Source organism: Nematolebias whitei, chromosome 11, assembly GCF_014905685.2.
Source record: "Nematolebias whitei isolate Nwh7 chromosome 11, NemWhi1, whole genome shotgun sequence".
Classification (NCBI taxonomy): domain Eukaryota; kingdom Metazoa; phylum Chordata; class Actinopteri; order Cyprinodontiformes; family Rivulidae; genus Nematolebias; species Nematolebias whitei.
The window spans coordinates 26,037,535-26,054,655 of NC_056508.1; the positions used below are offsets into that span (position 1 = coordinate 26,037,535).

Consider the following 17,121-nt stretch of genomic DNA (forward strand, 5'->3'; position numbering starts at 1 on the left):
GTTATGCTCGCGCTCACGGGTGATGTAAACGCAGGAAACAAATGTCTGAACATCCATGTGCGATTTTATCTGCGTCGGAGATCACCTGCAAATTAAATCCAATCTGGTTCCTTTACGCTGAGTCAAAGATGAAGATATGAAACAAAGTTTGAGTTTAATCTTGATTTTAATTTTTTTTTATGTATCCAGCAAAGTTGAGTCAGGTCCTTTCGTTTTGTTGAAACGTTTCATCTTTCATCCAAAAGACTTCATCTCATTTGGCCATGGCTGCCTCAAACAAGTCGGCGTGGGAGAAGGCGTACTCCAGAAACCAGTTTATCACCATCAAACTGGCTGGCCCACTATGTGAGTGTGCTACTTATGGGACTGAGTTTGTTGTGACTCCTTGGACTGATGAAGTCTTTTAGATGAAAGACAAAACGTTTCAACAAAAAATAATAATAACTTTGTTGGATTTTTACCGGCAGCACGGTGGCGCAACTGGTAGAGCTGCTGCCTCTCAGTGAGAAGGTCCCTGGTTCAAACCCCGGTCCAGGGGCCTTTCTGGGTGGAGTTTGCATGTTCTCTCCGTGCATGCGTGGGTTTTCTCCGGGTGCTCCGGTTTCCTCCCACAGACCAAAAACATGCATGTTAGGCTGATTGGTAACTCTAAATTGTCCCTAGGTGTGAGTGAGAGAGTGAATGATTGTTTGTCTCGTTTGTCTCTATGTGGCCCTGTGATGGACTTGCGACCCGTCCAGGGTGTACCCCGCCCCTCGCACAGTGATTGCTGGACATGGGCACCAGCGACCCCCGTGACCCAAAATGGAACAAACGGGTAAAGAAAATGGATGGATGGATGGATGGATTTTTACCTGGATTACTGAGATTACTGGATTACTGAATTACATCAGGACATTTTGAAGGTACTTGATCTTTATTGGTTTTTCTAAGTTGTTCTGTCATTGCCACCAGATGTCCTCCAGGTTTTGTTTTCAGCTCCCCATATAGCACCAGTACAGTAGTCCCTCGCTACTTTGCGGTTCGACTTTTACAGACTCGCTCTTTCGCAGATTTTCAACGACTGTCAACTTTAATATTACTCACGTGATTGGAACGCTACGGGATTCATTCAGCCTTTATTTATACAGGTTAGTCTCATTGAGCTATGAGGACTAAGTCCTGTTTTAAACAATGAACACAAAAGAGGTACAGACAACAAAAGACAATCATATAAAAAGTATATAAACTGAAAACTAAATAGAATAAATGAAATAAAAACAAAATAAAAGCAGCTACATTATAAAGCAGTATAAAAAGTTAACCAAAAAAAGAGAGAAAAAAAAAGTTCAGACAGGCGCCGCCATTTTGTTGTTTTCTTTCAATAAGCTTACATATCAGCAACCAAAAGAACTGCATTACCCAGAAGTCAACAGTGCTACCGGCTGCTGCTTTCTGCCAAAATGGAGAGAAAGTTTTGCAACACACATCTACGCTGTCTATTAGGTTCATAGAACTGGCAGGAATGTTGAAAATAATCTTGAAGCTTCCTGAAGCTCAATTATCCACGCACACATGAACCTGGATGGGGCGGTGGGCTTCTTCGCTGCACGGTAGGTCTGCAGAACCGGAACCGAGCTGCTGGTCTGCAAAGCTGGTGAGTAAAATTTTACAGTTCAGTACATATACGTATGTTGTTAAAAGTATCTAGGTTTAAGAGTTGAGAACATTGCAAGAGTGTGGGAAGGCTTTATAAAGCCTTAAAATATATACAAGTACTAAAATAAATACAGTAGCCCCTCGCTACTTCACGGTTTGTTTTTCATGGATTCACTATATCGTGGATTTTCAAAGTAAGACTGGACATGACACAGTTGGCTGATTGATGGATGAGCCATGGGTTGTTTATTTAAAATAAACAATTTTAAATGTTTTTGCACCTGTGTGCAGCCCACAAGCGCAGGGGGAAGCTCACTGCAGCCTGTCACGATCTCCTTCTCTGCCACCACACATATTTCTCCTGCTGCAGCTTTGTGAAGGACCCTTTGCTGTCCTGCTGCACTTCTCTTCTCTACAACTTAATTTTAAATACTGTAACATTTTAAATAAACAACCCATGCTGTATGGACTGTTTATTTAAAATGTTACATAAAATGTTACAGCGTTTAAATTTATGTTTTTTTTTATTTAAGGAGGGAGATTGGAAGTAACAGGTAATGAGTGAGTGTGATGGAAGCCTGGCACGTCATGACAAAGTTTACTGAACTTGAAATATAATTTTATCAGATAATATATTAACTTAATGAAATGTCTGGATATTTTAGATATTTTAGATATATTCTAGATATAGAGGGACACCTCCTGTACTCCATTAGTTCAGCACACCTGTTGTCACTCTCCAAGCATTCCTGTAGAAAACATGCTCTCAACACTAGCTCAGCTTTCATCATTTTTTATACGCCCCAGTGTTTTACACATTTCTCTGTTTGTTTTGTTATTCATCATCATGGCTGTGCCCCTGAAACTGCCTCCTTTGTGCATTTAGGTCCTCCCAACAACTCGCCAGCCACCAAACTCAACAATGGCCCCGTCGAAGAAAAAAGGGGCAAAAGAATCATCCAAGGAAGAACTCGGAAGCTGAACTCCAATCACTGTGATGCATTTAAATTAGAGGGTGCAGCCAACAGCCGGATAATTAGCTTCACATACAGACTCAAAGGAGTGAGAGTGCTTTTACTCAGCTCTCTGCTACTTTAACAAGTACATTTGTGTTTGTAGTTTAAATTCGTTTCAGTCCATTCACATCTAACGTGAGTCAGAAACAAGCTGTAAACTCACAAACCTACATAAATATGTAACATTTTGGGTTTGTAATACTGATGCATTATGAATAAACACTCAAAGTATTTTTGCACTATTTTGTGCATAAAATAATGTTTAATCTTGTGTTTTGGGGTTTCTTTCATTTAAAAAAAATGTTACATCATTACAAAAAATAATTTAACTATGTTCTGGATGAATCAGTTTAACAGCAGTACTGATCTCCAGAAAGGAAGCAAAGATGCAAATATGTTGGCCTACTTAAAAAAAAAAAGTTTATTTGAAAGTATCAAGCATGTCTTTCCTCTATTGCTTTTTAAATGACTTTAATTCTTTAACAAATATTCATTTATGCATTTTACACTATTTTTTCTTTAAAATATTCAGCTCAGTCTCTTTTTATTTCTTGACAGTAACAGCCTTGGAAATGCTTATTGATTGTTTTACGGTTAAGATTGGGTCCTAAGCCACTAGATGGTGTGCTTGTCTCTTCTCACTTATGGTACACAACATGCAGAAGATCTGCTGAGTGGAAAATCAGGAGGTGAAATTATGTGTTGTGCAAGTATGCTGTGTATGCAGCTCAAATTAGGAGAAAAACACACAGTTCTACCAAAATCTGGGGGTTTTGGACTGAATATATGCAGATAATGTGCTGCAGCCACCATAAATATGAGCATATGGAGCAGCTGAGCAGCCGTTTGTGACAAACAAACAATCTCATAATGCTCGCAACTCCTTTTTTCAACAATAAAGCTCATCCAGACTGCAAAATCTCAGAGGAGCAGGGGGTGAGAAAACAAAACCCTCAGTCCTCTGAATCCTCATACACTGACTCATTCATATTTTGTATTTCAAACTCTGGCTGCAAGCCCTGCTGACAAAACACATGGAAAAAAAAGAATAAGTATTCAACAAAGGTGCGTGCGATCAAGTTCAGAGGTTCATAAGTGGCGAATAGAGCTGAGATGATGCTGTCAGTGCAACATCACTGACTCGTCCCTACCTGTTCCACTTTTGTCTTATAATTACCACACACTGTGACATTTATTTGTTTGACTCTAGACAACATCTCACATGGCAGCATGTATTTTTATGTAGGGTTATTTTGAGGCTGTGATTTATTTTTCATGTTTGTGTTGCATGTCTCACATTATTGCAGTTCCTGGTCTGAGTCACGGCTCTTCTTGAAAATATAGTTTTCTGCTCAAATATAAGCTGAAAAAAAAAAAAAAATTATAATAATAATAATCAAGTGCATTTTTTCACGTACAACAAAATTCCTTTCAGGCACCCAAGAGTTTAAAAGTTTATTCTCGGTGTGTTTTCTGCTTTTCAAGGGTGAGATCAGTGCAGACGTGTCCCTGTTTGACTTTTTTTTTTTTTTTTTTTTTTTTTCTGCAGCAGATGTTTAGAAAAAATCACTTTCTGCTGGGAGCAAGATGCAACCGGGTCAAGATTTAAGCCTTGGGATTCATTCTGAACCTGGCTGATGTGACGGGACTTTGTATACGCAGAGTCTAATCAAATAGATGAGGGGGAGGAGGAGGAGGAAGGCAGGATTTGCAAAGCAGCCTCACACAAAGATATTGATTAGATTAGGGCAGGGTAACTATATTTCCTTAAAGGGTCAAATAAAAATGTTTAAAGCAACCGAAGGGCAGCTTGGAGAATTGCAAAATTTTTTTTTAAGACACAACATTTTTAAAAAATCTGGCTTTTTCTTGCTGTAGCATAGTTATTAGCATGTTCAATAAAAATGTTCCCCAAATACACTGTAGCAATATAAGACATACTTTCTGTAAAATGGCTCTTGTAACAATATATTGGACTAATAGGGGGAAAGGTTTTATATTTGGGTTTTGGAGTCTTTAAGGTTCAGTCTAGAAACACCAGTTTCAAAAACAGCCTTATTCTAAAGGTTTTTATGTACTGATCCAACACGTTTAATTTAAACTTTATTAAGTTTCATTCATAAATGTTTTCATCAACTTAAAAAATAAAGTTGTTTTCTTTTCAGTTAAGAGTTTTGGGGGCATGATGGAGATTATCCAAGGGCCACTTTTGGCCCTCAGGTTGTACACATGTCTGGATTAGGGGTTTTACAAACAAGAGGAAGCGAGGAAGTGGTCGGTCATGTTGACGTTTCTGCAAACCTCACTCAGGTGACGAATATAGAACAAATATAACTAAACTGAAACGTTTCTTCATCATGTTCATGTCTTCAGTGAATCAGTCCCAATGAAAATACAAGAAAACACCACGGTGATGGAATGTCAACATCAGTAAAACAAGACCTGAGAAATAAACAAATTAAAAATAAAAATGAACAAAAACGTCATCTATGACATGACACGGTGTGATCGCCTTTTCTCTAAAAGAATCAAATGCCAAACTATGAGTCAGTCATTATCTAATTTATGGGCTTTATGTGACCCAGTTCTGCATTAAAAAACACCATCATTTCAGCGTGATTACATAACAAATAAGAACAATACTTTTGTGTTTTTCCTGACCAAATGAAGGTGTTTATAGAGAAAGGCCAAAGATCACTTTGCTGGAAAATAGACAAGGAGCTGTGGAAGCATCTGAACGGCAGCGTACGCCCCCGTGAACACAACACCTACAAGGAAAGCCCTTCTGTATCTCACACGCACATGTGTGGGTGAAAATCTTGCATGATGCTGCAAAGCTCATGAGCCTTGGGATGAGATTCATGCTTCTAGCTTTGCACTGCATCCAAATGTGTTTTTAATCCTTTCCTAAATACAAAAGAGGGATTTTTTTTTTAAATCACATCCTGACAGAACGCTAACATCCATCCGCATGTGTTGCCTCCATCAGCCCACCTTTTAGAAAAAATGACCCCCGGAGGATTTGAATCTGTTCTGAATGAATGAATGAATTAAAGTCGCAGCATTATTTTAATGGATGCATATCACCCGCCCCCTTCAGAGCTTGACAGAGCCTGGAGAATGTAGATTAGCTGTGGCAGTTGTTTTGAACTGGTTTGACTCCAAAAGTTAATCTAAATGTGCATCCAGTGATTACTCTGTAAAGGTTTTATTAAAATCAATAAACACGGTTGACGCCAACAGTTAATGCCAAAGTTATATGCAAAGGTATCACACAATGTGTAGCGCTTTGAATATGTGTAGGGAACAGCAAACATATTTTAGCACCTTATCTGTAAAACTGACAGATAAATTTCTGTGTTTGCTAAGGTCGGTTAGCTGTAGCAACCATTTTGAATTGGGTTGACACCAAAAGTTAATGGGTTTTAAATGTACATATGTTCCAGAATTGCGCTGCTTAAGGTGGCTGCATGTCGGAGTAGCCCTCTTAGATTCATTCTGAGGTTTTGCTTTTGAAAACTGTAATTACTAATTTTTCTGGAAGTAAATTGCTTTTTTCGCATGAGTATTTCTTCTGGTATCAGATGCTGTGCCACTGGAAGGATTTTTACTTAAACCTTTTTTTACTTTTGGACATTAGTTATGATGTGCAACCATAACAACAATGTGGTTTTCTACAACTGGGAGTTGCTGATTAACATCTTAAAAGCTCAAATAAGACCTCAAATACAGCCCCAAATCTCAAATGAGTTGAAAAGGAGGTGCCGTGGATGCATTACCATCTACCTGGAGGTTGTGCTCGAGTGCCTGACCGCTGAGATCTTGGGGGTAGCAGGAAACACGGCCTGTGACAGCAAGAGGACCGAGATCGTCCCCCAGCACCTGGATTTAAGACGAGGGGCTCTGCAGGTTTCTGGGAGAAATGGCTATCACTCGGGGAGGAGTTCTGCTCGACATTCAGGCCGTCCTGCTGTCCAAGAGGACCGAGAGGTCTGCTGGGTCTGGGTGGACGGATCGGCATCTGCAGCCAGTTTCTTCGGATATGCTGTGGGCTGGACTGCTACAAAACATCCTTCCTGCCCACAGCCATTAGCATCTATAACAACTCTAATGAAACCAAGATGAGCTACAACAACAATTAATTTCCTTTTTGGATTAATAAAGTATTTTTAATTGAATTAAATTGAATTGAATAAAATGATTACTTGCTGAAAGTTTCCTTAAAATCCATCCAGTGGTTCATTTGATATTTTGCTAACAGACAGTAGGGGTGCACTGATTGCAGTTTTCTGGCTGATCACTGATCACCGATTTCCAAAAAGTCTGATCTGCCGATTCTGATTTTGGCCGATACCGATTTGGTTTTATAAGCGACACTGTCAGGTGTTATAAAGTCACAATGCACCTTCAATGTTCCAATCTTATTTTATTGAAAAACATACCCTTGAACAATATCCTAGAAACAATACAAACTTGTTTTAACTGGCCATGAGGTAGTGCTCTGAAATATAAATGAAGTTCAAACAATTGTTGTTAAAACTAAAAAAAAAAAAAATGGGTGAAATCGGTTTCTAAAATCTGTTTCAGCCCATCACCGATTAAGCAAAATTAAGGAAATCGGGGCCCAACCCTAACAGATAGAGTTGACTTTAGTACTTAAGGGCACAAACCTGAGCAAAGACAATACCACTGATGGCTGCAGACATGAATGAATGAATGACTGAATATGTGGGAGTCAGAGCTGCGAGTCCTTACAGGGAGGGAGGTGTGGGGGTTAAGGGCTTGCATTGAGGAGGTGGCTGCTGGGAAGCAAAGCTAATTCGCTGTGACAGAAATCAGAGCTGTCAGGACCACCATGACCAAGCAGCACAGGCAGCATGTATCCAGTCCAAACCACAGCCAAGAGGCGACCCAGAAAGAGAAAAGCATGAGTACCAGCAGAAGGTGTGTCTAATCAAAACAATTAGAACAAGAACAAACATAATCATGTAGATGAGTGGGAGGGGTGGGGGGGACCCAGAGTTTCAAATAGTCTGTAGGATAAAGAAGCTTCAGTCATAAAAACATGAGTGCATTTAGAGTAGGAAGTAAATCAGCACTCAGAGTCACACTCTGTAATTTTCTGCCTCCTGAGACCTTGGTGAACAGTAACCGGACTCACATATAAAATTCATGAGGAAACCTCCTGGGTTCGACTAATCTAAGGAAAACACACTAACATTTTAATGGAAGGCAAAACTGATAGAATATTATTTGTAAATGTGGCGAGGGAAAGGAGGAAGAGAGGGAGAGAGTGCGTGAGAGTGAGAGAAGGGCAGCTGCTGGCTTCATTACTTAATGATGAGAGAGGGAGACACAAGGCAGGTTTTTAAATGGCGGGGGGGAAGGAGGAGGAATTGTGGGAGATTAAGTGAGCTCTATGCTGTTTGTAATACACTGCATCGCACCACGGGATGTTTGTCGAGCAGCGCTCTCATTTGGAGTGAAGAGAAAGTCGGCAAGGGGACCTTAAACCTGGCTGCAGGAGAAAGGCAGGAGGTGTTTTATTATCTCCTGAGCGTCGTGGATGGAGGATCCATGCAGGAGATAAGGATTAAGGCTGCAGTGCTGAGCCTGCTTGTTGATGGGACACAACTCTGAAAGAAGAAGAAGAAAGCTGGAAAGTTGGAGAGTCAAGTTATTGCTAAGCTAAGCAGTCTATTTTGGATTTGTGTTCTTGTTTTCATTCTCTTGGAGAGGAGAATGGGATTAACTGAGTGAGCCAAAAAGTTCACTTCCCAGGAAGAGTGAACTTTTTACCCTTCACTTTCATCCACACTTTATGGGTCTGTGGTGGGAAATCTGCTTGAACTGGTCTGTGCGCTACTTCAACTCACCAAGTGGCAACTAAGAGGAAACCTCTTGTAAAGGTGAAACGTTTGCCTCTCTGACATGTAAACCTTACATTTTATGATGTTTTCATGACTCCTTATATGATCCATTGACGATTTAATGATCATTCCTGGAAAATGTCACAGGAGAGCATCAAATTTTTAAACTCTGTCTTCCCAGTTTGTAACTTCTCAGAAATTTTCTGAATCTTGCTGAAATCAGTTTAAGACCCAGAGAAATGAAAGGCTCGTTTTTCACTACCAGAATAAACATCATATTAACAGGCGACAAAATAATGTTTGGAGCCTAAAAATAACTGCCGGGCACAAAATACCTGCTTGATTCCAAATAGCCTCAGGTGATTAGTTTTCATTAAGAAACGATGCATTTTGGGGGAGACATGAATCATCTCTGGCTATTCCCATGAACATCTTCTTATTGCGTTACCTCTGCTGAATGTTCAGAGCTTCAACTGCTTGAGAAAAATAAATCCTGTCCAATTTTTGGCTTGTCTAACCAGGAAGAACCTGGGGGGGGGGGGGGGGATTAGAGAATATAAGCTGTGACATCCAGAATCATGACCCGTGGACCTCATCTGGGACTTTTATTCCTGCTGTTCTGTTCCCTCTGTGGCTCTGAGCAGACCTGCCCACCTTTGTGCCTCTGTTTACCTGACACAATAAGCTGTAGCTCCAGGGGTCTGGCTAAGCTGCCACGCTCGCTGCCCTCCCTCCCCATCACCTTCGACCTCAGCCACAACCACCTCTCCTGGTTGGGTCCGCGCAGCTTCAGCGAGATGCCCAGACTAGAAAACCTCTGGATGGGCCACAATCAAATCCATACCCTGGAATATGACGTCTTTCTCAACGTCTCTAGGCTCAGGCTGCTGGATCTGTCGTCCAACGAGCTCCGTGTGGTGGGGCAGCGCTCCTTCCAGGGGCTGTGGAGGCTGGAGGAGCTCCGTCTCTTCAACAATCGGATCGCCCAAGTGGAGGCCGGAGCGCTGAGCGGCTTGAGCAGCTTAGAAAGGGTCTACTTCAGCCTGAACCGGATCACTCACTTCCCATTCTTCTCCATCCAAGATCACAGCCATCCGTTCCTGGCCGTGCTGGACCTCTCGTCCAACCGACTGTCACGTCTTCCATGGCAGGAGGTGAAAGCGTTGCCCCAGCTGGTGCAGCAGGGTCTGTATCTCCACAACAACTCTCTGATCTGTGACTGCTCCATGTATGCCGTGTTCTGGCACTGGAGTTTGAGGAATTACAGCTCAGTTAAGGATTTCCTTGATGAGCACACCTGCAATATTAATGGGGACCCAAGAGCGTCCATCCGTTTCCTCCGTCCCAACTGTTCCCTTCTCAACTGCACCTTGGACAGAGCAGTCATGCGGCCTGTGATGGCACTCCTCTCCACCGTGGTTGTTTCAGAAGGAGACACAGTGAGTCTAGACTGCCAAACCTCCCTGAGTAGCACAGACATCTCATTTACGTGGCTCTCCCTAAGAAAGGGATTCATCACTCAGAGCAGCATGAACGACACACCATTTAGCACCTTCTCAAACGGGACCTTGGAGATCCGTGCAGCCACGGTCAGTGACTCAGGTCTGTATCGGTGCACAGCTGTGGATGTTAGAAAGGCGCTGAATGCAACTCGTGAGGTGAACGTGACCGTGCTGTCACCTGCAGCGCAACCATTCGACTCCAGTTACACAACACTGCTGGCCTGCGTTGTGACTTTACTTCTCATCCTCTTGTACATTTTCCTGACTCCGTGTCGCTGCAGATGTCCTGCAGCAGCCTACATCCCCAGGATCATATCTGTTTCCTTGTCCTCTGACAGAGATCAACCTAAAGCTGAAACTTAAGGGTGGATAGCGTTCGTGGAGTCTGTGATTATTGAAGAAGGTGAAGAATGGATCCCTGAAAGCTAATGTCAGTCAAAGTTCTTTATTGTTTTGTTTGGTTTGTTATTTTTGAGACGACTTCTGAATGAACAAAAACTGCTTTCTGTGAAGCGGTGAGATGGTATCAAGAGCTAATGCTGCAGAGAGAAAAATAAAGGCAACCTCTTGTTTCTTTTTGAACCACCTGCCACAGCTAAAAGGCATTCAGAACAAAAAAAAAGAAGCAATCTTCTGTTCCAATTCTTTTCTTTTCTGTCTCATGACCAGGTAGTCGATTTAAAACCGTCAACGGTGCTTTATTACCCTCACTGTAGAGCTATTATCAGTCCAAGAAATCAGCTAATAACTTCTTTTTCTAGCCCAGTCACAGGTCTCGGAGGTATGTTTCTTGTGAGATTAGAATGAATGGGGTTCACTTCTCACATAATGTGGATTACAGCTAAAATGCGAATGACTGTGGAGAAGTGAAGCTCAGGGAGGAGAATTTATTGCTGCTGTAGAGCGGATGTGACAGAGATGCATCAGCTGGAGTTTAAATATGTAGGCAGCATCTGTTGGGAAGCGCTCGAGCCTGAAAATCCTCTCGTTTGGCTGATAAAGCATTCGGTTTGAGATGAACACCTACTTTTGTAGTACAGATTGTTTTTATAATTATTATTATTCTCCAAATGTTTCAGTCATGACACTTTCAGCTCACATAAGAAACATCTAATCTATTAAAAATGGAGTGCCCCCCCCCCCCTCCTCCCCTCCCTCCCGCTGTAATCCATCATACATATAGATGTCACTTTTAAACCTGCTGCCGTAATCTGGCAGAGAAAAACAGCCAATCTCTATTTGTACTCAGTTTATCTGGCAAATGGGGAAGTTGAGGAATCAGGAGTGTCAACAAACAAACAAACAAACAGCGCGACTGGGCCGCTCTTCAAAGGCAGCGTCTCTTTGATGAAGCACAGCCGAGGACTCGGAACAAACAGAAGCACAAAATTTGAACCCAAGTGACAAATTTTTCAAGCCGCTCTGACGCAAAGCCACACAAGGGGGCATCACTTTGTAGAGATTTTTCTTCCCCCCCCCGCCATTTCGTTTGTGTTGTTGTGGTTTTTTTCTTCTATAATTCTTCTTAACATGCTTGAAATGACAGAATTACACACCTCAACCACAGAGATGAAAGAAGCCGAGGAGGGACTTGGATGTGCTGTCATGAAGGAACACGTGAGGAGGAGCATTAGGTTTACTTTTCCAACCCAAAGTGAGCGTAGTGGGGGGAGGAAGCATGAACTGATGCAGAAAACAGAGTCTTCAAGGGAAACTCTTTTATTTCTGCAGGTCCAAGCGTTCATAATTTAATGAGATTGCAAATGTAATGTGTATGGAATTAAAAGTGATCCTTTGTATAACGTTGAAGAGCGGTTGCATCTGTTTATGCTGTGACTGGAAGCAATCGGTTCAAACTAAATCCTCATTTAAAGCTTGCTTTAAACCACGCTAAGTAATTTAAATGTAAACTTGCCCATACTCAATTAGTAATCTGTAATTAAATGGGTAGCTGAGCATGAAACAGGAACAAACTGGTCTCAGTGGTATAAACTTTAAAGGATTATAAGGTCTGTCAGACCAAAACAACACTGTGTTGTAATTTATACACTTGTTGGGTTTTTTTTTTTTTTTTTAGGTTGTAAGCAACATTTTAATTCCCAAATAATTATTGCACAACATGCTGCTATGTGTCTGTGTGATGTGGCGGAATTTTTCTTCTGGTGGGATGAGTTGGGATTAGGTATTAGCAGATTATTGTGAGGACAAAAAGCAGGTGCTGTGTCAGTCTTTGTGTTTTTTTTTTTTGTGTTTTTTTTTTTTCATTTTAATCCATTTTAATCAGGTTCTGCTTTCTGGCATGCTCTCATTTGGGATTAGGTTTATTGTCTGTGATGTGATTTATGAACATGTGAAATACAGAGTACATGATATGTTTCAAGGGTCAAAGGTCAGCACATGACCTAACCTTGGTCATCCAAGTTCAGTGTTGATTTAGGAAATCAATACAGTTTAAGGAAATGATTCAGACCTTTCAACAGTAGTGACGGGCCCAGAGAGGCAGGTGGGGCTCTGCCTCACCTAAAAAAAATATTTCACCCCACAAAGTAGTTCCTCCAAATAAATTATTTAAATGGTTATTTATTATTAAATTATTTTTTACTGAACTTGCTGTATATTGTTTGTTCTGTGTATTTTTCCAACTATTTTGAACATTTTAAGTGATTTATAAAAATAAAATTATTAAAATGATTTTTGTGATTTCATCCTCAGTTTTTTTTACTTACTTACCATTATGGCACAGTACCATTCAACGACCTGCAATTTTCAAGCGGATCCACATGTGTGGCTAGTGATCCGAACAGGCACGTCCAATAGTTTTATTGGGGTGCTGATTTTCTGCCCTGTGGACTTTGACTGGTTTTAGAGAACTGGATATGATCTCTACCTGGACCTGACATGAGCTCAAATCCAGAAACAGCTGCAGGGAAACCTGCTGAGTCCAACAGTGGAGATATGCTGTTTTTAAATCCATTTGGAGCAGACAGATGGAACCAGAACAGAAAACTGAGAAGAACAGAGGAAAGTCAAGAGCTGGAATTTTCCACCAACATGGTGGGACCTTATTGAAACAATTGTGGTGGGTCATTGTTTGAAGCAGTGCTCTTTTGTAGCTGGGTGTTTGTGGGTTTCATCCTTACTTGAATCTTCTATTTGATGTGGTGATGATATATTTTATCATCAGTTTTCACTTTTATATTATTTTTGAGTTACTTCACTGAATTATTTTTCTCCCATTTAACTGTATTAACCTGGAGTGTTATTTCAGAGTTATTACTTCAAATCAAATTAGAAATCTAATTCAGAAAGCTGTGCGCTTCAAATGAGGGTGGGAGGCCTCACTGATTTATTAGACCAGACTGTTTTTCATGAGACAAAACCAAAACCAACAGAAGGGGGGGAAGGCAAAAACTTTGTAGATAGACAAAAAACAACAATAATAAATATTAAGCAACATATATCAGTTTTTTTAACAGAAAAATGTATTTAAAAAAAAAAGTTTAATATTTCTGGATATTTATGTCCACCCCACTAATATTTTTGCTCAGCTGCCACTGCCTTTCAAAATGGGTTTAGTAAAAAAAAAAAAAAAAATGAACAATTAATATCATAATTGGTGTAAATATCTTTTTGAACACCTTCATATTAAAAATAAAAAAACGGAGTTTAAATCTGACCGGATGGACAAGCTAAGAGCTAGTCTAAGCTAAGAAAAGACCAAATAAGATTGCTGCTGTCCCAAAGGAACTTTAAGAACAACAACAAAAAAAGAATTCTGAAAACACAACGAAAAATATTTATATCAAAGTATTTTGTTATTGTGCAGTTATTTTCATAGTTATTTAGCATCTAGCTAGATATCAGCTAGCCCCAGTTCAGCTTCCGGCATGAATATCACAGTCTTACTGCCAGAATAACTGTGTATTATTAATTACTGGGAAACTGAAAAGGTTCATAAAATAGCATTTAAATCAGAGGGACTTTTTTCAACAGGGATTAATTTAAGACAACAACTATCCACTTCAGTCTGCTGGGTTTAGCTGTTTGTTTGTCAATGTGATCAGATTTAAACTCTAATTTTCCAAATGGAGGTCATTCAAACAGCTATCAGCAACAACTAAAATCTTCTTTCTTCTTCTTTCGGCTGCTCACTTCTTCAGGGGTCACCATAGCAACTAAGTCACATGAAGATTTGGCAGTTATACACCGGATGTCCTTCCTGATGCAACCACAAACCACCGAGCTACCGCAGCCTTCTTGTGTGGAGCAGAGAGCAGCTCTAGGGTGCCCGGGGGAGCAGATGGTGGAGGTTAAAAGCCTTGCTCAATGGCCCAGAGTGGGGAAAATGAGGGTGGAGGCAGGTGTGGGTGTTTCACTTTTCCCACCCACATTTTGATGTTGTCAGTACCGGGAGTTGAACCGGCAATCTTCCGATCACAGGCTCTCTAACCTCTGCACCACCACTCTCTCCCACATCAGCAACAACTAAAACATTTGTTTTAAAAAACCAGGACTATCCCATGTAAGAGTTGACTGACATTACCGTCCTGATTTTATTTTGTAATGTCACCGTGGTTCGAAACCGGCTCTTTTAAATCCCAGGTGGAGAGAAGACTCGCACCAACATGATTAACGGCTGATAAGAATAAAATTTTACCCTTTAATTTCTACTAAGGCAGGAAAAATGTACAAGTTTACAGCGCTGTGACTTCATCTGACCCACCGCGACCATGAACCGGAAACAAAGTCCGGACGAGCTCCCGAAGAAACTCGGCTTTCTCCGACTCTAGACTCCACCCTTAACCTGGGGTGGAGTGCAACCTCAATGGATCAGTACTGAATGTGTAGACCTGTATAGGTCATAAGTGGGTTAAACTGTGGGCAGCACGGTGGCGCAACTGGTAGAGCTGCTGCCTCTCAGCGAGCAGGTCCCTGGTTCAAACCCCGGTCCAGGGGCCTTTCTGGGTGGAGTTTGCATGTTCTCTCCGTGCATGCGTGGGTTTTCTCCGGGTGCTCTGGTTTCCTCCCACAGTCCAAAAACATGCATGTTAGGCTGATTGGTAACTCTAAATTGTCCCTAGGTGTGAGTGAGAGAGTGAATGGTTGTTTGTCTCGTTTGTCTCTATGTGGCCCTGTGATGGACTTGCGACCCGTCCAGGGTGTCCCCCGCCCCTCGCACAGTGATTGCTGGACATGGGCACCAGCGACCCCTGTGACCCAAAATGGAATAAACGGGTAAAGATAATGGATGGATGGATGGATGGATGGATGGATGGATGGATGGATGGATGGATGGATGGATGGATGGATGGGTTAAACTGTATACATATAAGGAGTTGTTTCCGGGACCGCTCATCTTTGAGCAGATGAAATAAATCTTTGTCCGTTAGAGACAAGCCCAAGGTCTGTCCCTGGGCGGGCAAAGTAAGGTTCTCTTTTGAGTTCAATGAGGACACATGTAACAGTAACAAGGAAGTACTCCACCTTTAATTGTTAATTATATGTAAGAGTTGAAGCGGATGCATTCATGTTCATTTAAAACGCAAATAAGTAGTCAACAGATTTAGTTTGTTCTAATTAGGACCATTCCCTCAAGTCCTGTTTTATTTATGCTAACATTTGCACATTATAACCACCTTAATGATTACAGTATGAAATAAAAATCCAATTTTCAGTCGACACAGAGAGGTACAAGCTTGTATGGCTCAGTCTGTCCTCTTTTTGCAAATTATCCCGAGTCGCACGCACAAATTACTCAGATGTAAATAGAGGATCCCTTGATGTTTGAAAAGATGCCCTTCTCCCGAGCAAAACACTCCATCAGGCTTCAATTAAGGCCTGCACTTCCCCTCCCAGATTAATTGTTTTTTTCCGAGTTCGGCAGAGCTCCCAGTGATTCAAAATCATCTTAGTCAAGAATCTAATTACTGTGAAAGAGGAGATTTTACTCTGAATAGCACGAGTTGAATTGCTCTCACTAGTGGACTGATGCTTTGACAGTCAGCATTGGCTATTACTGAGCTGTCAAAACAGTCGTCAGGCAAAAGTGGAGGCACCCAGCTGTGTCAGATGCATACGCATCTCTCAGACTAAGTGACATCTTCATACACAAGTCCACAGGCAGCCCAATGTCACCAAAAAAACGTCTTTCATTCTAACTGGAAACCCAAATAGGGGTACGAGCTCGAGAGACATGGCAGACATTTGTTTCAGAGCAGGCTATCCTGCCTGTACAGTAGATCTTTTTTTAGATGCTGGGTCACATGCTTCCAAATAAAGACCAAAACGAATGTAGACTGTTACAGCAGACAACAGGCTGTTTATCATACCTCTGAACCGCAGGCCGTGTTCTGCATTTTTCAAAAACAGCACAAAGCTCTGAAGTGAACAGACATGTCGAACAAAACATATCGGGTCTCAGAACGCCGCGGGGAACATGTGAACGCTCAAAGGCCATTAGGTAAATCATATTTCATTGCAAACAAACAAATGAGTGTACGCAGTGAGACACCCTGATCTAAGCCTGTCAGCACATTAGGAGACGTCTCCTGGCTCAGCCTCTCTGGGGCTGTTATACGCTCACTGTGCTGCAGTAAGTGGAATTTACCTGGGTATAACGGGATTAGAAAGCACAACAACTACAAGTTTTATTTATTAGGACAACCTTTTTAGAACATCTTCTTGTCTTTCTGCTGCTCCTCGGTGTTCAATTCCTGTTCAGTCGATATCCACATAGATTGGAATTCTACAGATAGAAAATTGAATAGAGGTATGCAGACAAAAAGCTGCATGTGTCTTCTGTTTCAAATGGATTACTTGTTATACGGAAGCCCGTTTCTGCCACGCTGAAAAAACTAAAGGTCCTCTATGTTATAATTTTGAGATACCATCTCAAAAAAATTGTGATAAAAATTCATTATGTACTTAATATCATAACTAAGTCATAATTAAATATATGCCAAGTCATAGTTTAGAGATAGTCCCTTGTTTATCGTGGGGGATCCGTACCCTGAAGCCCCGCGATAAGTGGAGAACTGCGAAGTAGAAATAGTACAAGTAGTAATAAGTAGTAGTTTATTTTATATATATGTACAT

General features: G+C 41.2%; 1 protein-coding gene across 1 annotated transcript; it reads left to right on the forward strand.

Annotated features, from left to right (window-relative positions):
• Positions 1 to 9,084: 9,084 nt before the first annotated feature.
• LOC119417254 (amphoterin-induced protein 3-like) lies at positions 9,085 to 10,389 on the forward strand (the record flags this gene model as incomplete). Its single annotated transcript, XM_037684465.1, has 1 exon — positions 9,085 to 10,389. A coding segment is annotated over one exon (1,305 nt), but the record flags the coding sequence as incomplete, so codon positions are not given.
• Positions 10,390 to 17,121: the final 6,732 nt, after the last annotated feature.